This window comes from Amphibalanus amphitrite, unplaced genomic scaffold (genome assembly GCF_019059575.1).
Source record: "Amphibalanus amphitrite isolate SeventyFive unplaced genomic scaffold, NRLGWU_Aamphi_draft 000029F_arrow, whole genome shotgun sequence".
NCBI lineage: Eukaryota > Metazoa > Arthropoda > Thecostraca > Balanomorpha > Balanidae > Amphibalanus > Amphibalanus amphitrite.
Window position 1 is genome coordinate 541,022 of NW_024881525.1, and position 26,494 is coordinate 567,515.

Sequence of the window (26,494 nt, forward strand, 5' to 3'; positions counted from 1 at the left end):
ATAGTACCGACTGTCATTCTTTTATTTGTTAATGATAGAAACACAAAAAAACGATTTCCACAATTGACACCAGTCTTGCTCATTTAAAAAAGGATGGTCCGAGTGTAGGCAGCATTATCGCGGAATATCCTGGAACTACGGAAGTATACGAATATACCCGTAATCCAGGATCGCGCTAAGGTGATCAACACGATAGATTAAATCATCAACGAGTATTCCATGATCAAGGCAAGAGGGCGGCGAGCTGCGACAACTCGCCAAAGGCACACGACAAGGAACACGACCATAAAAACCCACAATAACAATGACACGATGTGAACAGAATGTTGCTTCTCATTCACAGGCTCCCTTCAACAGACTGAGTATAAACAATGCTAGTTTCACAGTTAATGCGGCAATGACCCCGCAATTAACTAAAATATCCTTGAGCTCTTCATCATCTAGTATCACCCTACCAACTCAGATTTACAAAATCACTCACCGCTCGACATTTCAATTACTTAAGCAGGCTCATTTCAGAGAGTTAAAATGAAACGTCGAAAGCTGATGAACATTTGGTCAAATGCCGTTCAAAAATGTTCCATAAACTTACAAAACATAAAGTACATGATGCTCCGAAACATAAACATATTGTCCTGAGACAGCATTAGCTCAGATAGTCGCAACTGTAACATTACACTGAAAACATTGACATATCCTTTACTGCTATAGGTCAATAGCTGAAATATCATGAGCGTTGCGATTCTTACAGCTCGGGAACACACAAAATTAATGCACCCTTTATCAATTAATTACTAGCAGATCACTTCACGATCTGCCAGCCAATATTCACTGTTTTTCACAAACACTGAACATTATAAAAAGTAATTGTCAACTATCTCTAATTCGTTAGCAGAGTACGAGACTGAAAACCCTGAAATCACTCAAATCATTTTTATCTTTCCCACTAGCAAATCTATACCCTACAGACAAGACCGAGCAAGGAAGGAAAGGCAGGATAAACACCCATAATTAATGCCAGCACAATATGGCACGTGCTCCAGTTTATCACTGATGAGAGAGCAATTAAGCACGCCGTATTCGTAGCCTAGCGAGAGCAACACCTCTGCTATGCGAAAGCGAAGCCTGTCAGTCAAATATATGTATATATTCTCGCACCGTAGCTGACATACAAAAGAATTTGCCCAGAGCAGGGCATCTTCTCTCTAGTATTAAGTTGATAGTCAGTGTATGGCAATTTTGCCACAATCATTATTTATCACACCACACCGACAAGTTATGCATAGAGTTTGAAATGGCACGGGAAGCTGTTACCATCAATGTAAATAAATTTTCCACAGCCTTGAAAGGTCCCATGTTTCACGGACGACCACAGTCCACAGCTAAAAATTGCATCGAAAGTCTGGCCCAATCACATGTGGAACATTACCGTTCGTCTAAATGCGCTCGCCAGATACCCGTGAGCATGAAATGAAATACACCGGCAGTGACTGGTTCATGAAGAATGAAAGGCTTGGTGAGCGAGACAGGGTATGTCCCTGAGGTGGACCCCTTGTTACCCGCAGCCACCGCCAACGACTCTCATTGGCACCCGGCCTCCGTAAGGCTAATTAACAGCACGATGTACCCGCCCGCGTACCAAGATGGCAGTACTCTCGTACCCTGTCATGCATGCACTGAGTCACCTATCCACCATCTCAGATAGCTGTTGGTCAGAGTCTGACCGTTTGAAGGCTTCGCATAACCCACCAGCCTACATCATACCACCCTTGGACCCACCACGGATCTGAAAGGCTCAAGCTCCCTCTGCTGCCCGGCTGACCTGACCACGCGTTCCTCTGTCGCGGCGCTACCTCCGTTCAGGGCAGCCGGCTCACGCCAGGGGCCTGGTGCGGCTCTGGCGCGTCGCTCAGCTGCAGTGTGTCCGGCACAGCGGCGGCACAGGCCACGGCCTGCAGCGCCAGCTGCTGGCCGCGCTGTACGCACCGGTCCTGCGCCAGGCCCGCCAGCAGGCCAGAGATGAAACCGGCGTTGAAACTGAGGGAACAAGAGAGACAGGAGGCGGTCAGGAGGGAAAGAATTGCGTGTGTGAATCTTACAGAGCTTGGGGCTTCACGTTAGGGTACAGAGTTCACGCGACAAGGGCAGCGACGAAAAAGCACAGAGGACCGACGGTAAACGCACTGAAAGAAAACAAGAAAGAATGCACTTGAAAACCATCATCTAACAAATTCAAGTCATGATGGTATCTTTAAGAAAATCGTCTCAAAGCACTCAGCATCTCGGGTTCCGTCCTGTTATCCTCTCCCTTTCCCATTCCCATTCACGATTCCAAGGACCGAGACCCCACTTCTCCTCCCGTTCCGTACCAGTCGCCGGCGCCACTGACGTTCACCACATTGCTGGCGGCCGTGACCGGATAGTGGACACATGAGGTCGGGCCGCCGGCTGGCAGAGCGCGCGCGCCCGGTCCCAAAGGCAGCGGCTCCGAGCGGCCGCCGCGGCGGCTGATCTGTGGAACGTGAGACGCGTGCTATTTATAGCAAGTTTGTGAAATGCAGCGATACACCTGCAAGGCAAGACTGACACCATTCATGGCCTATGGATCTAACGTAGATCATATTTGATTGGCTGGTTGAGTGATTAAAGCCGTAGACTAGCTAGTATTACACGCGTTTCTGGTTACCATGACAACACGCGCGCGCTCACCATGACGCCGTTGGTTCCCATGGTGACCAGTAGGCAGTGGAAGTGCTCCAGCAGGCGCAGACTAGCGTCACGGCACGCATCCAGGAGCTGGTCGCCCTTCAGCAGGTGGAACGCACCGGGCCGATCTGAGAAGAAAGGGCAGTAACTTTAGTTTGACAACAGTCTGATTTAGATGGCCACAGAATGAAAAAACTAGTGTGTTAAATCAATTTTTATGAACAATTAAGTAACAGCACTACAACTGATAAGCACCCGCAAACGAAGCCCATAGGCTGTCTTCTGTATCTGGCGTCAGCGCAGTCAGCATGGTGAGTACCTCTGCCCCCTACCCCTCCCGCACCTGGCGTCAGCGCCGTGAGCATGGTGTGCAGCTCGGCAGCGTTCGGGGAACTGTACAGCACCGGCGGCTGGTGGCCCGCTGTCAGCAGCGCCGCCGACTTGACTGCCTTGCGCAGGTCGGTCGGCTCGAACCAGATCGGGACGCCGGCGGCGGCGCAAAGGCGCGCGGCCGCTGACAGACTGGGAGAGGGGGTGTTGGCGTCGGTCACCACCAGAGGACTGGAGACGAGCGACGCCCGGTGCCGCTCAACCTGAGACGGGGGACGGAACGGCGGCAGGTCAGCAGAGGGCTGGGGTGAGAGTGGGTATCAATGACACGACTTAAAACCAGAAGTGAAAAAACGTCATAACATATAATAAAGAATAAATAATAAATAATATAATAGAATAAAGATAGCAAACTGGCTCTTTTCATTAAGCTTCACTCAAAGCCACAAGTAAGAAGAAGTCTGCCCTGAAAAGGTCTCAAGTAGGTCTCACGCCGCAGGCGGGTGTGACTGTGGACCCCACCTACTCCATGCCAACGCCACGCATGGCTCCAAACTCCACAGCTCTCCCGCTCTACCCACCATCACTTCCCCTCCCTCTCTCTCTCTGTCTCCCCACGCTCTACCCACCAGCTCTGGCGTGATGGCCTCGTGGATGTCCATGTCGCCGACGCCGAACTGAACCGAGCCAGTGCTGTCGACAAGGACAGCGTAGCTGGCCGTGCAGAGGGACTCCCGACGGTCCACGCAGCGCCAGTCCTGAGCGAACACCCGGGGCACGGACAGGGTCGTTAAAGATGACAGGAGGCAACTAAAGACGTCAGCCCCGAGCACCGTCAGAACGTCAGGGCGCAGACACGGTAGCAATTACAGAAATAAGTAGGGAAGCGGAGGGTTTACCACACCAGTACCTCTCAGTGAGGTGCACAGGTTACACAGTCAGCTTTCCAAAGATTTTAGGCATGCAAATCATCCGAGTATCGTCGTTTAGAAACAATGATCTGAGAGTACTCCCAGCGGTTCTCAAACAACGTGATCGAAAAATGTCTCTGAACCATGCTATCGTATTCTGGTAAAAACATGTTATATTTGAATGCTGGTAAATTCATATCCTTCCTAAGCTTCTTACACGGTTCAAACAATCTCACGTCTTCCCCTCCCGATCAGCCCTCCTCCTCCCCCCCCCCACCCACCCCTCACCATGTGCGGGTTGTTGGCGATGACGGCGAGACCCAGCTGGTCCCTGCCCACTGCCGATACAAAGTGCGGCCGGTGACCCAGCCGGGAGAGCGCGTCGGCCACGTTACGGCCCACGCCGCCGTAGCTCTGCGCTATGTGGCCCCGGTGCGTGGACCCGTCCATCTGAGAAAGAGGGGAGGGGAAGTCAGAGGGGCTGGGATAGACAGAAAACTGAGCGACCTGCTCGCTAACCAACATAACATGACAGCCACTGCCACGTCCAGCAAATCTCGTCCTCCGCTGTGGAGGTCCAGGTTTCTGAGAACATGATATATGGCCTCCATTTGAGGAGTTAAATGGTTTTAAAGGTATCATTTACAAATTTGATGAGCTCCTCCGATAGATGCCAGGATTTCAAGAGGTTTTAAGAAACTCGGTTTTACCTGTAGATGTTTATCGGTAGTTTTGATGACAAAGTCTACGATGCTGCCACCAATTACGGTCTGAAAGAAAAGCATACAAAACGAAATAAAGGAACAATACTAGGAATAATATGCAACAGAAAAACAAACTATGCAAACAGCTGCTGGCAATGCAAAATTTCAGTGCGAAAAGCAAAAGCAAACAAAACCAAAATCATGTTCAGCTAGTTACATATAAAAGGATCAACATGTCACATTAAAGTACGACGCAAAGCAAAGCTTCCGCTGGCGGCACTATAAGCGATTTATAGCGATATTATAGCGATTTATTCAAGCTCACCGGTACGCCTCTACCGCCGCTGGCGTCTGGCGCAGGGTCGTCTTTCTGCACCTTGTCTCTTGACTGCGCTGCCGCTCTGGTTACCGAACCTTCTAATCGACCCCGCTTGCCTCTAAAGCAAAACAGGACTACTATCATAAGCCATAGCTGATCATATTTTCATCGATATCTCGCACAGATTAAGATGTCAGGCATCTCGCAGTCAGTCATGGTAAACATTGCCAACACCGGCACCGAGATGAATGAAAGAAACAAATAATCTTCCACACTCCTCTACGGGAAAACACTGAAGAGGAGTCATTGCTCAAGGTGATAAATGGGTACATTTTCAGTGTCCTACCTGTTCCTCTTGAGCTCGGCCAGCTCAACAGCTACCTTGGCGCCGTGCAGGGCGTTGTTTTCCACCAAATGTATGTCTGATGCAGCATTGAGGAAACCAGGGGAAAATCTTAAAAACCAAAACTCACACAAAGGTACTGGATTCTAAAAAAAGATACGCCACCATTCACTAACCCAGTTTTTGATTAACGAGGTAACCTTAAAAAATAAATTTCAGAAACTCCATCTCGAAATGATTTTTGGCCCTTCATAAACCGAATGCACATTGCACATGACACATTGACATTCTTGCTCAGCAGCTACAGCAAAAGTAATCTCAGCTAGAGAAGCCGGCAGCAGGCTGGCCGCACGTCAAAGGATACTGGCTTGCAGACTGGCGCCCCCGGTCAGCTCGTTGACCCGGGCCAGGATAAAGGGCGTGACATCCCGGCCCGAGACGCCCTGCTGTTCGGCCTCGCTCACCGCCTGCTCTATAGCCGCCTGAATGCTGCCGACACGCAGAAAACACAGACGGTGTTACATCGGGAGAACGGGGGCGGAGGGCGACAATGTTCGGCACGGTATCTGTTACCACTGACCACTACTGACCAAAATATAATGAGTGTTTATTTTATCCAAGCTGTCGAAAGATTCCAACGTTACAGTGACTCCTTCCTGGAATCTCACTTCCAACTTCCTGTTCTCACTACTCCCTCCCGGCTCCCACACATTCCTCCCACCGCCCTTCCTCCCCTCCCCATTGTGCGCCCACTCACGATCGTCCCTCGGCGCGGTACTGGTCCGGTATGGGTACCGCCAGCAGCAGGCCGCTCTCCAGACCCAGCTCTGAGTGCTGGTACGCCACGGCGGCCGCCTCCGAGCACGTGGTCACGTGGTGAGGCGACCGGTGGCCCGAGTCGGACGTGAAAAACGCCGGGAAACGGTCACTCTCGCCCAGGGTAACCACGCACACGCCTGGGAAGAAGACAGGGGAACGCACGTCAGAAAAGTTGCAATGCCAGTATGCCAGGGGTGTTGTCGAGGGAAATAAGCGAACCAGAATACCGAAAAATATATTGAACAAAAAGGATGAGATATTTCATTACATGCTGAAGTGCACAGACAGCTATACAAATATTGGTAAAAGTTGAATACGCAATACACGGCTTTCATCGTCATGGCAATCAACAGGCAGCCACGACCATTAACCACTCTGGGCTCTGGAGACTGGAGAGTCCCCCTAAAAGCCATCGACACATTCCAGCTTTCAGAGCGCTCTGGGCCACGCTTTCCCCGCTCTCCCATCCTGCGACCCACCCTGCGTCTCGAGCACCTCGAGCGTGCGTCCCACGTCCAGAATGCTCTTGACGCCGGCGCAGACGCAGCAGACGGGCGCTCGGCCCAGGTCGATGAGGTCGGCCGACACATCCATGGTGCGGTGGCCTCCACGGTGCACGCCGCCCACGCCGCCCGTCACAAACACGGAGATCCCGGCGCGCGCCGCCGCCACCAGCGTGCCAGACACGGTGGTGCCGCCGTCCAGACCCTGGGTGAAGGGGAGGGTGTGAGCCACCGTCACCAGCGTGATCAGCACGGTGGTGCCGCCGTCCAGACCCTGGTTGCGAGGGACAGACGGGGAGAGTGTGTGAGCTACAGTCTACCTACACTCTACACCCTGGCCGCGAGGGTGAGACGGGGAGGGTGTGTTAGCCCCCGCCACCAGCGTGATGGACACGGTGGTGCCGCGCGGCATCAAGGCCCTGACGACCGGGAGAGACGGGAGTTAGTTTGCTAAGGTTTTGAGAAAAGGGGTCAGGCAGGCAGCGGTAGGTATTTTATGGTGGCGTTGAATTTATAATAACGACTTGTCCCCGTCCCTACACACACGTCAAACATGCATACGCATTCGCACAGAAAACACATTAAAACCACTCTACCTCACCAAAAAGTTTGCCACTTAACATCAACAAGTTAGTATGCTGCTGACACATTGATACACCGACGACAGTTTTAATCGCAGCGACAGACGGCTCCTGCCGCAGTGAGCAGATATAAAACGCAGCGCACCGTTCACCGTCATCGCATCGGGTGCAGCTCTGGACAGACCTCACCACCGATAGAACCGCAAGTCCGAAAGGAAGTCGTCTTGAAAAAAGAACACATCATCTACCCCAAACCTTTATGTTTGTGAGTGGTGGATTTGTGAACACGCGAAATCTGAACATGGCCAAATCAACAACCTTCTCGAGCGCAGTCCTGTTATTGTTTGGTTCCCTCTCACTCTCAGTAGCGGCGTGGGACGAGTTTTCTAAAACGACGGTGGGTGGTGCCGTCACCATTCCCACAATGTCTGCCTTCCTGCCCAGTGACGTAACGTTTCAGACGAACGCCAGCCAACTGGTGCTGACCGGCATCACAGAATGTGAGTAGATGCGCCACCCACAAACGTGAGGTTTCTAATGTAAAATTCGTGTTTAGATAGTTGGTAGTATTAACACATTTCAATGAGGCTCATGATCAGATTCAATCTTTCATGTGACCGATTTAACAATTTGTTTATGAAAACATCTTCGTTGAAAAAAAAAATGTCGGGTAATCCTACTGACCTGGGGCCACCGGTCGACACGGCAGGCGTCTGCAGTCACGCCTGTCTAGCGCGTGTCACGTGCCAGGCGGCTGCTTACAGCGCCGAGCGGGGCGAGTGTCGGCTCTCACACCACCGAATGATGCCCAACAACACGGAGACGACCACACAGGCCTGGACGGAGGGCCACAAGCCGGGCGCCTCGCCGCTTACCGCTACCTCAGGTAGAGTGCGGGCCAGAGACTGAGTGATTGCGAGGGTAGCAACGCAGGCCCCTGCTCAATCAAATATAATGTTCCGTTAATTATCGGCTGAGCCTGGCCCATTCGACTTATTTTTATGAATTAGTCTTACACTTGCTTTGTTTTACAGGACGTGAGGATTTTGCTGTTTCTTGTTCTCCACGCAGGTTATGCAATACGCATATGTATTATGTATCCATGCAATTTCAATTTTTTGTTTACTACGAGCAATAACTATGGCAATTAATACCATGTGTCCTGCTCTCTGATAATTTCACCCACTGTCCCCGTCCAGCAGTGACAACCACCACGGCGCAGACCACGAGCTGTCTCACTACAGCCGACTGTCAGTGGCTGCACGGACCCTCCCGCTGCCACCTCTCCGAGTGCCAGTGTCTGGACGACTTCGTCCTCAGCCAGGCCGGCTGTCTGCTGGACCCCCAGCTCGGCCACTTCAGCGACAAGTTCAGCGGGACGCTGCGCGCCCAGCCCGCCCTCGCCAGCGCCTCCGCCGGTTCTGACGCCGATTGTGTTGCATCCTGTCAAACACAGACGCCCAACTGCATCGCTTTCCGATTCGTCAACAAGACGTGCACGCTGCACGCGGCGGATGCTATCCAGGGATCGTCACTTATCTTCGTCCAACAGACAAGTAGCTCGACGTCCACCGAGCCCAACGTCACCCAGAAGGTGTTTCAGTTCAACCGCGCCAGCGGCGACCCGCAGCAGCTGATGTCCGATCAGCAGTGGGTGGAGACCTCGCCGGGTACGTGGCTCACCCTCCTCTCCGACGCCATCCGAAACAGCAGCGCCAGCTACGAGCGCTGCCGCCAGCTGGACGCCGTTCTGTACGCGCCGCGCTCCCTGGACAACCTGCAAGGCGTGCTTCAGCAGCTGGACGTGCTGAACAGCAAGCTGCCGCGCGCCGAGCTGCCGACTCACGGTGAGGGTGTCGTAACCCAGACCTGGTCTGGCATCCTGCTCGGCATCATCAAGTCGGCGACATCCGACACCGACTTCCTGACCACGCAGAACGAGCCGTTCGCGTACGATGGCGCCGAGTGGGACATCACCGCGCTGCCGCTGGGCCGGCGCGCGTTCGTGAAGGTCGGCCAGCAGCTCCACTTTCAGCTGACAAGCGAGCGGTCTCTGCTGGGAGCCATCTGTCAGTACCTCGGCCAGGACATCAGCCGCGACCGGGTCTGGCACGCGGCCGTCACAGACAGCCACCAGGTACTGTCGGTCGACCTCGGGGCCACCTACCAGATCCGCACGGTGCGCTACACGGCGCTGAGCAAGCCCGACGCGCCGGTACCCGTTTCCGTGTGGGTGAAGACGCCCGCCGGCGACTACGCGCTCTGCGCCAGGGCGGCCATCACGAGCTTCACGCCGCCGCAGGTGGACACGGCGCTGGCCTGTGAGCCGGCCGTGTACGGGCGCACCGTGCGCGTGGTGGTCTCGCTGCCGAGCGGCGCCGCCGACAAGGAGGCCATCGCCCAGTGGCCGGCCGTGTTCGGAAACCAGATCAGCCGCGAGTGAGGCCCGTGGCCGCCGAGAGCGGAGGGTCGAGGAGAGGACAGGGCACCGGACGGCTCAAACACCGAGAGAACCAGGGTCCAGCGCCCAATTGGACGTTTTATCTTTGGCACTGTACTACACCGAGTGACACGCTAGCTCATGATGCAAACCATAACACACGCGTGTATTTCTGCAATGAAAGTTATGACTGATATGCCTACCCGCTTCAATAGCACCTGAAAGAAGTTCCCATGTATTGCAGCTTAACTGCAGTTAGACCCGCAAAAAAGCACTATCACACTGAACCGTAGAAGCAGGTAGGTAGATCAAATGTCCACCAGTGCTGTAAACACAATGGATCATGACAGAAGTTTGACAGCTCTCAGCGGCAGTGGATAGCGCGATCATTTGCGGCTAAAGTTTGACGGCCGCGTCCTAGTTTCCTTTTCGTGCAGCCGATTGTCGCGTTTGGAACGTCAGCCAACTGACAGAGCCGCATGTCCAAAGGCTTGGCAGAAAACAGCTCACGGCGACGACAAATACGACGCACCGGGACAATGAAGTTTGGAGTGGTATCGAGTTCGACAACATTCAGGAGTGACAGCAATTGTCCGATATGCGCCACTACTCACTGATGTGAAAGCCTGATCTGATTCACTTCGATCATTATGGCGCTCCTGTTATAATTGTAAACTTTTGGCTGGCGTGATATACCGACAAATTTAAGCAGCCATTTTGAAATCACGAATGCTAAGACCCAAGGAAGTTGAGCTATGGGCGAATAAACACTGCGATTTACTCTGCATTAGTAAGTACGAAGGTGAACTTCAGATATCCACCGTAAGCAAATCACCAATTCGTACAGTAAGGACAATATCGTACAGTTCATGCAGCAAGTAACTAGGAAGCGATACCTATAGAGAGCACAGACGTCCGGAATGTTTTAGAGTTCCAACAGTTTCAATGCTTCATTCATCCTTCAAGACTTCTCGTATGTATATAAATAGGTCTCGTTAAAGCGAGAGATAAATCCGGCAAATATCATTCGGTCAGGTCAAAAATGATTTCATTTTAACACGCCCATCAATAATTTTGCGAGATATTTTGAGAGGGAGTGCCCTCTCAGCTAGCCCAAGTTAATTATGAACCGTACTTGCTTTCCTTGAGCTGTAACTTGAACGTTCGTTCCCACAACACACTTATCACCTATCAGCCCAGCTACCCACTCACTCAAGCAAAGCGAGCTATGACGAAAGGTTCAAGGTTGTGACCTCGAACAATGAACATACAACCCACCTAATGGCGCAAACGAAACGGCGCCCGCTTCCACTGGCACAATGACCCACCTTGGCCATGACACAGGGCAGGTCGCGTCGCGACGTTTTGACGCAGGGTCTCTCGTGGCGCGCCAGTCGCTCCATCTGTGCACGGCTGAGGCCCACGTGCAGCTGACCGCCCAGGATACCCACGGTGGCCGGTACGGCGCCCTGTCACACACAGAGGGTAGGAGACGGGGGGTCGCAGAGCCACGCCGGCCAACACTTCGGTCCGAGTTAGTCACGGTATATCGGACATCTGATTTCATTAAATCAGATTTTACGAGTATATTAAAACCGGATTTTATAAATATGTCTGACAATACTGAACATCTCAGACCCGGCAAGCACTTCAAGCGTAACTGGGAAAATGTGCAATGTGGATGTAGGTTTTTGGAAGTCCTACAGCATGATTTCTCATGTGACCCGTTACGTGACCCGGCGAGGGGCGGGCGGAGTCCCTCGTCGGGACTCTGATCGGCGCGGCGGTGCGGGGCGGTTCGTACTGCGAGTGAGAGGTAGGCATTTATTACATGCCGACATGCCTGAAAAGCAAGGATGTAAAATGTGCATGCATCTTAAATATGCGCGCATGATTACATGTAACTGTGTGAGGCTGCATCAAACAAAGCGAAGGTGAAATAATTGCGAATTTGCCACTGAAATAATCGCCACTACCGGCAAAGATTATAGTGGAAAGTGGTAAACCTTGTGTGTTGCAACAGAACTGTCTCTATATGAAAAAAGATATGTTTCAAAACTGAGCAACTCCTAGAATAAAGTCATAACTCCAAGCAGTATTTCTCGAGGTTTTTCAATGAAGCTCCACTGCAAGTTGCTTTGAAATCAGTGTAAATGATTTTGGGATGTGTAAAATTAAAATTTAAATCAACAATCTCTCGCAGGCAACAAAGGCAGCTGTGTGGCAGTGTGTTCTAAGATGTGAATCTCTTTGGAAATGTGTCACACTCAGTTCATGTTAATTTTACCTGCTCTCTGATGATCTCCTCCACTCGTTCAGCTGTCTCCAGATTTTGCGGGTAGGGCATTCCATGTGTGATAATGGTGGACTCTAGCGCGACGACGGCATCGCCTGCTCTCAATGCCTCAGCGACTGGTGGCGCCACCTGCATTGACAGATGGCGCCCCAGTCGCACAAGGCCAGCCTTCGCGCCGAGCACTCTTCGCACGGCGATCGCAGCCTGCATGGTCCCAGCAGGCAAAAGTTGGCTGAAAAATATAGTCAAGCTAATTTAGAGGCATTCTGACTATCCCCATTAAAAATAAATTCAAACAGGCTAAATGCTACCTATAACCTATAAGGCCATTTGGTATTACAAGTTGGATAAAACATTCTGTATGCTGTTAATATATTTGATGTGTATTGATGCAGCTACAGGGTGGGGCAGCATAATCGGGAATAAATATCAAACGGGATTATTTGGTCATGAATTTAAAAATATAGCTCCAAGCACTATTTTAACAACATCCCATCAATCGGTCACCTTTTACCTATCCCTCATCCTATTTGACCGCCCTTCGCGTCGATGACCTTCTCAAGGCGGGTCCAAAAGCACGCGCATGCACGTGCAGCCTCCTGCTTGTCCATGATCGCCCATCAGCTTCGTACCTTGCACTGAAGACCGTTTTTACTGATGATAAGTTGTTCATTAAACTTCTACCAAAAAACGCTCCATATAAAGAATTTGGTCGGATTTAAATCGGCGGAGTTGAAGGACCAGAAGTTTTTGGTTCATCTCAGGTGGAGGTGCCCTACACAATAACATGTCGTCCTCACTGCAGTACCAGCACGGACAGAGTCCTCGTAAGACGTGATCTGGACCGTCAGTGATCCTCTCTTCCGACGACTCCACGTGAGTCTGCCAGAGTGTGGATGTATTTACCAGAGGTGCTCGTTTTATCCGGGCTCGATGAAGTAGGGTGCACCACGTGCACCTCCCTTGAAGACCACCCATAGGTCCATCACCTCAACAGGATGTTTACTTTGCATGACCGCTGCAATATTCTCGATACAATCCCCTATATGGCATGCCATTCTTTTTTATCGTATTCCAGTCGGTGATAAGATTTTTGGTCGCTGAAGTTTTGAACATTGTTTCTTTTTAATATGCTCAAGAGCTTCTTCCTTATATTCAAGTGAGTCATCTTGTATGTCCTCTGCTAAGAGTTATTTTACGACGATTACGTTAACTTTTTGTCCTAAGTATCCCCACACAATCCTTATCGTCCGTGATAACACGTTGACCTGTCCAGCAACCTTTACGTGGAATGGCATTGTTTTAAACAAAATGTTCTTGTTTTACTCGTTTAACATTAGTGTCTATGGGCGCGCGCAAAGCACTTGGAGCACCGTCGAACTATTTTGCTGCTCTTTTCCAGGAAGTTGCATGCTCATGGATGTAGTCATGTCAGATGATGCACAACTTTTGGGCGTTTCATTGCCATGATATAATTTATCAAAATAATGCCATGCCTACTCATGACCAGAGCCCAAAAAGCATTCCCGATTATGCTGCCCCACCCTGTACTGATGGTTAGATTTTCATATTCATGCCTTTGTCAATACAACAAATATGCCTACCATATCAATGTTTTGTGACAATAAAGGTTTGGAGTTTGGAAAAGAGGTGCTTACAAAAGAAGACCCATGTAAGTTATCAATCCTAGGGCAGAGGAGTCCAAGCTGAAGTTGAGTCAGATTCACCAAAAATCTACAGAACATGTGGCCCTGATCAATATCATAAATGCGTATTTGGCAACTATACATACATCTTCACAGCGAGCAGATTTCATTTCAATTTGTCTGAAATGAGGAGTATCAAGAGTGGAGCATAAAGTGGAACTCGTGGAGCATGGACACAACAACAACGTATAAATTTGTAATTAGTGAACAACTATGGCTGTGAACTTGAACAAACACAAAATGAAATGAATTTGATGAGTGCTTTTCCTCTATCAGTTCAGATTACATGTTGATCAACAGAAAATAAAATTTTGTCGCAACAAATCCCAAAACTGAAACCCAATGCATAAATCAGAATATTTTGACTGTTTCAAAATAAAATTGTGACAGTGCGCCCGTCACAAGCTCTGCTTGTTGTAACTGCGAAGTAATCACATGCCCAAAAATCACATAATAGTCATAAAAATGTCATATATGACAAACAGTTCACTTACAGGACCCGACCAAAAATAAAATTTAAACCCAATGCTCAATAGGCACACCGCTATTCGCCTCGAGACAGCGAAGTGGGTGACATCTGGTGGCAGGAATTTGCATAGGAGGAAGAGTGATGCCGAGCGGCGACGCGCACGTAGTTACACGGCGGGAGTACGGTGGAGGGGAGGAGTGTGGGAACTTAAGGCTGTAAGGGGTTGATTACGAAGTTTACATAGCAGATATGATATGGTCTATAATGCCTCAAAGTGTCAGACTCTTCGAATAGGTACCTGCCAAGCAAATGATGTCCGATAGTAGGCCCATCTTCACGCTTGGTGGTACTGAGCTGGAGAACACCAACGAACAAAGAGACCGAGGTGTTATTGTTGACTCCTCGCTAGATTTCAACAAACGTATCAACCTTCGCCCGTTAGGGTGTTAAGGGGTCCGTTCGACCTCCCCCGTAGGGGAGAGGGGTCGAACGGACCCCCCTCAGTTTTCCGCGAAATACTCGCGCAAAAAGCGGTCGATCGCGACGAAACTTTCAGTGCCCTCGCTTTAGTCAATTTAACACCTACCCTGAAAATTTCATGACCCTGACCCAAATGACCATTGACCTGTGACCTACTTTTCGAAACCATGTTTGACGGGAATCGCGATTCGGCGTATGTCGGCTCGCATTAGCCGCGCGTTTGCAGTCTTTTCGTGGTTTCAAGTGTTCAGACATGTGATATGATGTCCCATGCATTAGGGTGGATGACAAGGTCACCTGAAGGTCAGGTCAGGTCACTGACCTTTGATGACCTCGATTCACTTTCAAGTTTTGCATGTTTCTAGGCTAGTTTTTGGAGCTGAATTCGAATTTAGCAACCATATGAACATTTACGAAGTATGTAGTTTTGGTGCCTTCGTAGCATGTAACGAAGATGTCAGAGGCGGTTGACACCTACTACAAATACTCGGCAGGACTTCTACTGGTTGTCCTGACCTGAACTGACCCCACCTGGCCTAAATGCATGCAGGCATCACCTGTAATCAAAACTAACATGATATTCGTGATCAGCACCCAAAAAAAAAAACCCATTGGAGCCCCATTGTGTAGTAAAGGAATCTTGATAGCAGCTACCCATTACAACGTTCAAACGGATCCCAATTTTCCCGACTATTGGGTCATTGACCTGACCTGGAAGGTCAATCGATGACCTAGGACCTTAAAGTAGGGTATCATCGGCTTCCTCTCGTCACGGGCAACACACTCTTTTTCCGCGAAGCTCTAGCTCGATCAGGGGCGAAACGGCAAGGGGGGGTCAAACGGTCCCCCTTATAATACGTTCGCGGCTGGAAAAACACCAATACGGACGAGGGTTAAATTATGCACTCAACGACCATATGCCAGCTGGGGCATGGTAACTGGTAAGGAGAACATTTGAAAAGCTGAGTCCGGCATTGTTTAGCCTAGCATACAAAACATTTGTTCGCCCTCACAATTCATGTTGAATTTTGCCCCCAAGTATGGTCCTCTAATAAAAAATATAATATCAAGAAGAGTGAAGCAGTTCAAAGAGCAGCTACCAGAAGAATTGTGGGAATGCAAGGGTTAAAGTATCCAGAACGGCTGAGTCGGCTTAAGCTTACCACCCCTAGAAGAGAGAAGACAACGGGGAGACGAGACTCACAAAATCCTCCATCAGCTCCATGAGTGCAGTGACCTCAACCAACTATTTACCGTACAAAACCGAACAGAGTGAGATTAACTCAAATTCCAATCTATATAAACCAAGATATGAGAAACATCAAGCAGACCGACAAGATTGGCCCAAGTGAAACCAGACTGATGCAAGAGAACATGTAAATTAAAAAAGATGTGGGCTGTTATCTTGGTGGGCTACAACATCAACATAGACCTCGCCGTCTTCTTCTAGAATCAAAAATAAAACCTTGACTCTTGATTGATTCTTGTCCTCGCTGTGTGTTGATGTGAGCGGTGGCTATTCTGCCTTACAAAAGCGCGAATATCAATACTTTTAAAATAATGATCAAAATGCTGTAAAGTCCCACTCAAACCTCCTTAATCACCCTAAAAAAACTAATGTTCCTATCTTGCGCGCCGCACTCAAAGCGTATACAAGCCTCGCTCTGAGCCCAAGAGGCTATGCGCCCTACACCAAAACAACAACACGTATACAAGCCTGAATGTCTCATGCGCGCCGGGTTCGCTATCCCTCTTACTACACTAGCGCCACCCTCGCGCAGCGACGTCTGTATACTTAGCGAATTATTGACATTGACGTTCAGCGACAGATTCGCGGACCCCTAGGAATCCGCTGAAAATCCCTATATAGGGGTAACTTGGGGCGTAGAGTCGCGTGGTGCAATCCGTTAAACCCTACACCTAATACTTTTCCCGCTAGAGGGCAGCAAAGTTCCAGCGACAGATTCGCCGGACCCCTAGGAATCTACTGAAAATCCCTATATAGGGGTAACTTGGGGCGTAGAATCGCGTGGTGCAATCCGTTAAACCCTACACCTAATACTTTTCCCGCTAGAGGGCAGCAAAGTTCCAGCGACAGATTCGGCGGACCCCTTGGAATCCGCTGAAAATCCCTATATAGGGGTAACTAGGGGCGTAGAGTCGCGTGGTGCAATCCGTTAAACCCTACACCTAATACTTTTCCCGCTAGAGGGCAGCAAAGTTCCAGCGACAGATTCGCCGGACCCCTAGGAATCCGCTGAAAATCCCTATATAGGGGTAACTTGGGGCGTAGAGTCGCGTGGTGCAATCCGTTAAACCCTACACCTAATACTTTTCCCGCTAGAGGGAAGCAAAGTTCCAGCGACAGATTCGCCGGACCCCTAGGATTCCGCTGAAAATCCCTACATAGGGGTAACTTGGGGCGTAGAGTCGCGTGCTGCAATCCGTTAAACCCTACACCTAATACTTGTCCCGCTAGAGGGCAGCAAAGTTCCAGCGACAGATTCGCTGGACCCCTAGGATTCCACTGAAAATCCCTACATAGGGGTAACTTGGGACGTAGAGTCGCGTGGTGCAATCCGTTAAACCCTACACCTAATACTTTTCCCGCTAGAGGGCAGCAAAGTTCCAGCGACAGATTCGCCGGACCTCTAGGAATCCGCTGAAAATCCCTATATAGGGGTAACTTGGGGCGTAGAGTCGCGTGGTGCAATCCGTTAAACCCTACACCTAATACTTTTCCCGCTAGAGGGCAGCAAAGTTCCAGCGACAGATTCGCCGGACCCCTAGGATTCCGCTGAAAATCCCTACATAGGGGTAACTTGGGGCGTAGAGTCGCGTGGTGCAACCCGTTAAACCCTACACCTAATACTTTTCCCGCTATAGGGCAGCAAAGTTCCAGCGACAGATTCGCCGGACCCCTAGGAATCCGCTGAAAATCCCTATATAGGGGTAACTTGGGGCGTAGAGTCGCGTGGTGCAATCTGTTAAACCCTACACCTAATACTTTTCCCGCTAGAGGGCAGCAAAGTTCCAGCGACAGATTCGCCGGACCCCTAGGATTCCGCTGAAAATCCCTACATAGGGGTAACTTGGGGCGTAGAGTCGCGTGGTGCAATCCGTTAAACCCTACACCTAATACTTGTCCCGCTAGAGGGCAGCAAAGTTCCAGCGACAGATTCGCTAGACCCCTAGGATTCCGCTGAAAATCCCTACATAGGGGTAACTTGTGACGTAGAGTCGCGTGGTGCAATCCGTTAAACCCTACACCTAATACTTTTCCCGCTAGAGGGCAGCAAAGTTCCAGCGACAGATTCGCCGGACCCCTAGGAATCCGCTGAAAATCCCTATATAGGGGTAACTTGGGGCGTAGAGTCGCGTGGTGCAATCCGTTAAACCCTACACCTAATAATTTTCCCGCTAGAGGGCAGCAAAGTTCCAGCGACAGATTCGCCGGACCCCTAGGATTCCGCTGAAAATCACTACATAGTAGGGTGTGTCATTTTGGGCACTTTTTTCGCAAAACATGGTGCTCCACTGATTTTATCGTGCCCCAGACACGTAGAAACCGTGTGACATTTTTTATTTCCCCCAAATATTAACACCCATGCGGCGCCGACCGCCGACACTTTGGCCTATCTCTCAGCATTAGCGACCTCAGCGCCCCTAGCGGCAATGTTTTGAACTAACACGCCCGCTATGCTTTGTGAGCTTACGATCATCATAAAATGCATTTTACCGAAATGACGCCTTGCTGTTGGCTTGTCTGGCACTCAGAATGTTGGTGAAAATGTGATGTTATGCATCTTAAAGCAGGAAATAGTTCTGTGTTAATGTACATAATCATATATTGCATAGTACCTACTACCCCCGATCCCCGTCCTGGTCTGACGGGATACGTACGAGCGCATGTTTATAGTGCCTGCTATTAGGTGTCACATGTTTTTTTTTGTAGCGTCGTTCACTGCATAGACCCCGGGGAACAGGGGGGGGGGGCAGTGGGGGCGCTTGCCCCCCCCCCTCCAACTTGAGAGCCGAGTGGGCGCCGCCCCCTCAACATTGATGCAACAATGAAGGATCTCTGCTCACTTTTATGGACCTACATGTCTGTTTTTATATAAACATCAGCACAAGGTATTTCTCTTGCATGTGTAAGTAGGTATAATATTATTTAGTGGCCGAGAGCCGTGAAGGATGCACGGCTAAATCGTGTTCCCGGCTGTGGCGGGAAGCGGTCGCGCGTCGGCGCGCGAGCAGAGCAGAGCAGAGCGCTGGGCAGAGGGTGTGTGTGTGGAGCGCGGCCGGAGGCGCGGCTGGTTGTGTGTTGTGTGTTCGGTCAAGCTGAGAACACAGGAATACAGAGACATGCAGTAAGACCGGAGGCTGTATCTGAAGACTGAGGTGTCTTACATTGGTGGCAGCGGTGGTTGTGGTTGCGAACCGGGTTGTGTTGGCCTAACACAGTCTTGGCCTGATAAATTGTTTGACACGGAACCGATCAGCTGCGAGCTGTTATATAAACATTTGATTTTTTTTTCACGCCCCAAGTGATACGCAGTGATTTACGACGACGTCGTGATTATCTCAAGAGGAAATGGCTCACTTCGCGCCACCCAGGTATGACGGTCGGGGGTCATTTCGTCGTTTCCGAGAGGATTTTAAGAGTTTTTGTGCCGTGCAGTCGTTCACGGGTGAGGCGACTCTGAACTGTTTGCCGCTGTGTCTGGATGGAGCGGCCCGAGAGGCGTTCGACACGTTTGAGCGTCCTGCTGACGGCTCAATCGACACTCTGCTAGACCGTCTCGGAGCCGTGTTCCCGGACGCTAGCGCCTTGGACTGCCACAGCGCGCTGCAGGCGCTCAAATTCGACCCGACGGCTCAGTCACTGGACACCTTCATTGTTCAGCTGCGCGGCCTGGTCACTGCCGTGTTTGGCGCCCACTCGCCTGATACGCATCTCTTTCACTATTTCCTGGCCGCCTTGCCTCAGCGGTTGGCTCATGCAGTGGTGTCTTTCGGATCTGTGACCTTTGATGCAGCCGTAAAAAGTGTGCAAAACGTGCTGGCTGCTGATCGTCTGTCTCGGGGACCGGTGGGCCAGGGACAGCGCGTGTGTGCAGTGGGCGGCGATGGCGCCCGGTCCGAGCCCGCCCTCGACCAGGCGGAGGCTGGGCCGGCCGGATCGGACTCAGAGCGACCGGGGGTGCGTAAAGTGGGAGACGAGGCTGCAGAACCATCAGTGCTGGAGCAAATTCTGCGCCGCATTGGGCAGCTGGAGTTGCAGCTGGCTGCTACTAACCGGATGGGACAGATGAGGCATGACCGGGCCCGGGGACGACAGGAGTGTGACGTGTCAATGCCCATATGTCTGTGTTGTGGGGAGACGGGTCACGGGAAACCAGATTGTCGTTTCCGTCTAGCCAGGTGCTTTGCCTGTGGGAAGGTGGGCCATGTTCAGCGCACGTGCCGCCTCTCGGGAAACGCCGGAGGGGAGGGCGCTCAGGGCGGCGCGCGCGCTCCCCGGTCACTCGGCCGCCGGGACCGAGAGTTTTGAATAACTGCGCTGCATCGGCGTCGGACATTACGGTCAAGGCAAAGGTTAGTGAGGTGCCAGCGCAGCTTGTTGTGGATACAGGAAGTGCTATAACAATAGTTCACAGGCGGATTTATGATCAGATTTCAGCGCGTCCCCAGCTACAACGTTGTGACGTCACCGCTAAAACTGCAACTCAACAGCCGTTGCGTCTGCTCGGTCGGTGTGCAGTGCATTTTGTTATCGATAATGTGTCATACCCGCTCTCTGTGTTTGTATCCGACGAAATCGGTCCCATCGACTGCCTCCTGGGCATGGATTTTTTCGCGCAGTACCCCTTTGTTCTTGACTTATCGACGAAGCAGCTGACACCTGCAAACCAGGTGAACCGTCAGCCGGTCGCCACGGTGTTGCCTGAGCGACCGACGACTCGTGTGTGCAGGGTGTCTGTACAGGAAACGTACGCTATACCCCCAAACTGTGAGGTTGTGATCCCCGGCCATGTCGATGATGCTGATTTTGAGGGAGAGGCTGTGTTCATTGCCGACGTCGCAGTCAGTGGGTTGACGTTCCTGGACGGACTGGTTGATGTGAAGCCGGGCGGCAGTGTTCCGGTCGTGGTGCGTAACGTGACGTCATCCTCGGTCTCGGTGTCTAAGGGCAAGGGCCTAGGATCAATGGAAGCCGACTTCTCCATTGAAGGGGAGGGGAATGATGCAGACAATGGGGTGTCAAATGGTCCCAGCTCTGGCGCGGGTGATGCAGACAATGGGGTGTCAAATGGTCCCAGCTCTGGCGCGGGTTCCTTGGAGGATTTGGTCGATCTGTCTGATGTGTCGCTAACGAGTCAGCAGCGGGAAAAGTTCTTTGCTCTGTTGCGCCGGTACCCCTCGTTGTTCTCAGACCAGCTTGGTCACTGCTCACTAGTTGAGCACGTAATCGACACGGGCACTGCCAAGCCGGTGCGATCAGCTCCCAGACGAATTCCCCCACACCTGGAGACAGAAGTAAAGCAGCGCGTGCAGGATATGGTCGATCAGGGGGTGCTGGAGCCGTCTGATGGCACTTGGTCATCACCGGTAGTCCTGGTGAAGAAAAGAGACGGTTCTGTGCGAATTTGTGGGGATTTTCGAAAACTTAACCGCGTGTGCCAGGTGCCAGCCTTTCCAATCCCAAGGGTTGATGTCCTACTTGACAGCCTGGGAGGTAACTCTTTGTTTTCGGTGCTCGATCTAAAAAGCGGGTACAACCAGATGAGCATCCGAAAGGAGGATCGACCCAAAACGTCCATCACGCTGCCGTTTGGGCTTTGGCAATACACAACGTGCCCATATGGCCTCAGTGGTGCCCCGAGTTCGTTCGCCAGATTGTTGAGTCTTGTATTGGGTGATTTGGCTCCCACTGATGCAGTGAGCTACTTTGATGACATTTTGGTTTTCTCTGAACGTCCATCACGCTGCCGTTTGGGCTTTGGCAATACACAACGTGCCCATATGGCCTCAGTGGTGCCCCGAGTTCGTTCGCCAGATTGTTGAGTCTTGTATTGGGTGATTTGGCTCCCACTGATGCAGTGAGCTACTTTGATGACATTTTGGTTTTCTCTGGCGATTTTGACACGCATCTTTCACGTCTTGAGAAGGTGTTCCGTCGTCTGTCGGCTGCAAATTTGACTCTCAACCTCTCAAAGTGCAAATTCTTTCAATCAGAGATCACTTACCTGGGTCACGTGGTGTCGTCTGATGGGGTCAGTCCCGATCCAGAAAAGGTAGACAAAGTAAAGGATTGGCCGGTGCCTATGAATGAGAAGGCATTGTCACAGTTCTTGGGATTGGCAACGTACTTTAAACGGTACATCAAAGATTTTGCTGCTATCGCGGCTCCGCTGCATCACCTCACCAGGAAAGACGTAGACTTCCATTGGGATGCGGAGGCTCAGATGGCTTTTGACTCGCTAAAGGCGGCGCTGTGCACGGCTCCGGTTCTGAAATACCCTGACTTTTCCCCGGGAGCGAGCGAATTCGTACTAGACGTGGATTGTTCAGGGTCAAAGATGGGCGCGGTTCTGCTGCAGAGGGATGGACAGGGTGAGCGGGCAGTGGCATTTGACAGTAAAAGCCTGTCGAAATCCCAGCGGCAATATTCAGTCACTAAAAAGGAGCTACTCGCAGCTGTGACGTTTGTGCAGCAGTTCCGACATTACCTTTTGGGTCGTAAGTTCACGCTCCGCACAGACCATGCCGCTCTGCAGTGGCTTGTGAATTTCAGAAACCCTGACGGGCTTCTGGCGCGGTGGCTGGAGATTTTGGGCGAGTTTCAGTTTGAGATTGTTCATCGGCCAGGTAGGCTACATGAGGCTCCGGATGCGCTCAGTCGGAGGCCGGACCCCACGCAGGAGGTGTCTACACAGACAGACACAATGGATTTTCAGTCGCCTCCCGTCGCAACTCGCCACGTTCAGTCCATGTGGCCTTCTGATTTCATGTGTTCGGCGCAGAACTCAGACCCCGCCATGGCGGAGGTGAAGAGGCAGCTTGCTGGGAGCACACAGCGGCCCTCCCAGTCCTCCGTGTCAAAGGGCGCTCTGCCGTACTGGAGGCAGTGGTCACGTCTGCGTTTGATTGATAATGTTCTGTACAGAGTGTTCCGGGCTGGGCCGAGGGGGCACGACCAGCTGCAGCTGGTAGTCCCACCCCAGCTCGTGCCTGTGGTGCTGGGGTCGCTTCATGATGGTCCGTCGGGTGGGCACTTCAACGCTTCAAAGCTGGCGAAAGTCGCGCGACTCAGGTTTTGGTGGCCGCTCCTGGAGCGTACGGTGACTGAGTTTTGCGAACAGTGCCGCCGCTGTGCCTCGCGAAACTCTCCGACTCCCCGCCCATGTGCGAGTATGGGGCAGTTGTCTGCGTCCGAGCCGATGGAGCTGGTGTCCATGGACCTTGTGACCAACCTGCCGGAAACCGCTCGAGGCTACAAACACCTGCTAGTGATCACTGATCACTTCACACGCTGGGTTGAAGCGTATCCCCTCGCGGATGAAAAGGCTACTACGATTGCGAATGTTCTTGTAAATGAGTTTATTTCTCGTTTTGGCGTCATGAAACGTGTGCACTCGGACCAAGGTCGGAACTTTGTCGGTGCGGTGATGAAAGCTGTGAGCGAACTGCTCGGCATTCAGCAGTCTCAGACATCCAGTTATCACCCTATGGGCAACGGGATGACTGAGCGAGCCAATCGCACCATTTTGAACATGCTGGCTAAGTTTGTTGAGCAGCACACGGAGTGGGATAAGCATCTTCCGATGCTCATGCTCGCCTACCGGAGTCAGGTGCACGACAGCACGGGATACTCTCCGTTCGCCTTGATGTTTGGGCGAGAGCCCCGCCTGCCGGCGGAAGCCTCGCTGGGTGATCGGCCGGTTGTGGATCGGGCCCCAACCTTCCCCCAGTACATAGACGATTTGAGAGAGACACTCCGACTTACTTTTAAGGATGTGGTTAAGCGCGATCAGCTGTCCCATGACCGCAACAAAGCTTTGTATGAGCGCAGAATGAACGAGTGGTCGTATCGCCCGGGTGACAAAGTGTTCTTGTTTCGCAATGTACCGAAGCGCGGTGAATATCATAAGTTTGTGAGGCCTTGGCGTGCGGCTGAGATCATAGAACAATGTGGACCAGTGAACTATCGAGTGCGCGAGGAGGGAAAGCGGCGCAGTCTGGTGGTGCACCACAACCGCTTGAAGCCGGACAACACAGTGGAGCGCCCGCCGGCTGTGAGTGAGGGGCACAGGACCGCGACAAGAGCGCATGGGTTGTCTCTCTGGCGAGATGTGCCGGGAACGCCCATTGCCCGGCCCCATAGTGTGCCTGGTATGGGTGGGGTGCCAATTGTATTTCCGCCCCAAGGTGTCACAGCTGGCCACTATGTACCGCAACCTGTTGTTTTGCCGCACGTGCCGATGCCGCGTCTGCCCGAGATGCGACCTGACTGTGTGCCGCCACCTGACCCTGTACCGCTCCATGACGCTGTGCCGCACCGGCCGGAGGTACCACATGTTCCGCCGCCGTCCCCGCCGCCGCCGTTCGATGCCGAGCCGCCGCGGGATGTGGATCAGCGGCCGCGAACTGTCACCCGTTTCGGGCGTGAGGTACGCCCCCCGAAACGGTTCGACCCTGCTCACTGGTCTTTTGATTAAGCGTTTGTTGTGACTGTCGTTGGCATATTGTTCAATAGGAGGGGAGGAGTGTAAGTAGGTATAATATTATTTAGTGGCCGAGAGCCGTGAAGGATGCACGGCTAAATCGTGTTCCCGGCTGTGGCGGGAAGCGGTCGCGCGTCGGCGCGCGAGCAGAGCAGAGCAGAGCGCTGGGCAGAGGGTGTGTGTGTGGAGCGCGGCCGGAGGCGCGGCTGGTTGTGTGTTGTGTGTTCGGTCAAGCTGAGAACACAGGAATACAGAGACATGCAGTAAGACCGGAGGCTGTATCTGAAGACTGAGGTGTCTTACACATGTGAAGTGAATGGTTTCTGCTGACTCGGCATCGATTTAAGAACACCTGCTATTATCATCCCACTTTGATTTTATCTGAACTTGATCATAACTTTGGTAGGTCAGATTTTATACTGGACCATTTTGGTTCCGGATGGTATTTGATTTGGCGTGATGAGAACATTATGACGTACAACGGTGGTAAAGTCGTTGATTGATACAGGTTTACTCGCTCCGGTGGGAGGCAGTAGCGGCGGAACACCTTCAATTAAGTGGAGGGGGGGGGGGGGGCACTGCCGACTTTTGGTCCCATTCTTTCCATGCAACGCCCATAGGGCTAATGTTAAAATGCCCAAATCAGAGGGGGCACGGTGCCCCGGTGCCCTCCCCGTTCCGCCGCCCATGGTGGGAGGGCGGCGTGTGGGACTCAGAAGGAGACTAATGGCTTGTGTTGTGCCTTTGGTAGGACCCTCAGTATCACCGATGCAGGGCCTTCAGAGCCTCCAATTAGGGGCCTTTAGAGGCACTGGTGTGGGGTCCTCACATACGCCCGTGTGGCCCCTCAGAGGTGCTAGTGTGAATCCCTCATAAGCACCGGTGAGGGTCCTCACAGAATACAGACGCCGTTGTGGACCCTCAGAGACACTGGTGTGGGTCCGTTACATGTGGGTGTGTGGCCCTTAGAGCTGCTGGTGCGAACCCTTTAAAAGTCGGCAGGGGGCCCTCAACGACCGGGGAGGGGGACCTCAGACCGGCAAGGGGCCCATAGAGGCCGGCGGCATCTTCAGAAGCCCCGTGGGGTCCTTAGATACCGACAAGGTACTCTGAGACGCTAGTGCGGCCCTCAGTCTCTGATGTAGGGCCCTCAGAGTTGCAGGTAGGTGGCCGGCAGATATGCTTTTGCCGAACCCTCACAGGCGCAGGTGTGGGTACCTCAGAGCCACCAATATAGGGTTGCATAAATGGTGTGGCACTGGCTTGGGGGACCCTCAGTGGTGTCCTTATGGGCCCTTAGAACCACTGGTGTGGGTCTCTCAGAGGTGCTGGTTGTGAACCCTCAGAGGCCCTGCTGAGGGCCCTCACGGTCTCCGTTATGGGATCCTCAGAAGCCGGCGTAGACCCTGACGGAGATCTTAGTGTGGCTACTTAGGGGCTCATGAGGTGCTCTTACGAGACCTGTGAGGTCTTTCTCAGCTGAAATATAGTCAGCGTGGACCCTCAGAGGTCAGTTGGTACCGCAGGGGTCTTTATGGCCGGGTGGGCTCTCAGAAGCACCAGTGAGGGCCCTCAGTCTCACAGTCGTCGTAATGGGACCGTCTGAGACATTGGTGTGAGGCCATTACTGATTACAGGTTGGCGTAAGGCCCTAGATATGGCCCCTCTTGGGCCGGCAAGGACTCTCAGAGGCACGCTAGCGGCCATAAGAGGCCGGTAAAGGGCCCTCAGAGGCCGCCAGTAGCCTTCAGAAGCCGGCGTGTAACCCTCATGGACAATTTAGTGAGGCTTCTTTGGACTCACGAGGTGCTGTTACGAGCCCTATTCTTTCTGAATCGAAATATGGCCAGCATAGACCCTGAGCGGTAAACTGGTGCCACAGAGCCCCTCCGACCCGAGGGGTCCTCTGAATGCGATAGGGGGGGGGACTAGATGGCACGTGCCTCCTGGGACCCCCTGACTACGCTACTATTTCATATGCGTCATGTCAGGTATTTTGGGCTTGCACCCCAACTTGAAGAATGTTCCTGGGCCCCTGTGACAATATATTGTATTCATTATAGGTATTCGTCATTAGCTTGCACTCTCTGCAATCTGCCCATACTATTATTTGTCCCTAGACGCGCTTACAGAAAGCAGGGATAAGCCCATACAGTCAA

At 52.0% G+C, this 26,494-nt stretch overlaps 2 protein-coding genes across 3 annotated transcripts; one reads left to right on the forward strand and one right to left on the reverse strand.

The window, feature by feature from the left end:
* Positions 1-4: 4 nt before the first annotated feature.
* Positions 5-14,185, reverse strand: LOC122366225 (pseudouridine-metabolizing bifunctional protein C1861.05-like). Of its 2 annotated transcripts, none has more exons than XM_043338222.1 (15): positions 14,153-14,185; positions 11,944-12,184; positions 10,985-11,125; positions 6,612-6,840; positions 6,071-6,269; positions 5,678-5,802; positions 5,317-5,392; positions 4,977-5,088; positions 4,658-4,717; positions 4,236-4,397; positions 3,666-3,794; positions 3,050-3,299; positions 2,710-2,834; positions 2,370-2,512; positions 5-2,037 (listed from the first exon to the last, which is right to left on the reverse strand). In XM_043338222.1, the coding sequence occupies exons 2-15, from the start codon at positions 12,160-12,162 to the stop codon at positions 1,860-1,862; spliced, it is 2,148 nt and encodes a 715-aa protein (XP_043194157.1). In that variant the 5' UTR covers positions 12,163-12,184; positions 14,153-14,185; the 3' UTR covers positions 5-1,859. The 2 variants fall into 2 exon arrangements, with proteins under 2 accessions (XP_043194157.1, XP_043194148.1); XM_043338213.1 differs by lacking the exon at positions 14,153-14,185 and adding an exon at positions 13,611-13,875.
* On the forward strand, positions 7,529-10,549 carry LOC122366236. Its single transcript, XM_043338234.1, has 3 exons — positions 7,529-7,716; positions 7,926-8,102; positions 8,419-10,549. Exons 1-3 carry the CDS (start codon positions 7,641-7,643, stop codon positions 9,657-9,659), a joined length of 1,494 nt encoding a protein of 497 aa, XP_043194169.1. The 5' UTR covers positions 7,529-7,640; the 3' UTR covers positions 9,660-10,549.
* Positions 14,186-26,494: the final 12,309 nt, after the last annotated feature.

Bases quoted from the DNA above. Each gene is read 5' to 3' on its own strand.
- LOC122366225 (XM_043338213.1), bottom strand. The intron at 5,803-6,070 runs GTGAGTGGGCGC...GCGTGTCGGCAG, and splicing joins TACCGCGCCGAGGGACGATC to CATTCAGGCGGCTATAGAGC. The intron at 3,795-4,235 runs GTGAGGGGTGGG...GTGTTCGCTCAG, and splicing joins TCGCCAACAACCCGCACATG to GACTGGCGCTGCGTGGACCG.
- LOC122366236 (XM_043338234.1), top strand. From the start codon at position 7,641: ATGTCTGCCTTCCTGCCCAGTGACGTAACGTTTCAGACGAACGCCAGC. The intron at 7,717-7,925 runs GTGAGTAGATGC...TCGACACGGCAG, and splicing joins GCTGACCGGCATCACAGAAT to GCGTCTGCAGTCACGCCTGT. The intron at 8,103-8,418 runs GTAGAGTGCGGG...CCCGTCCAGCAG, and splicing joins GCCGCTTACCGCTACCTCAG to TGACAACCACCACGGCGCAG.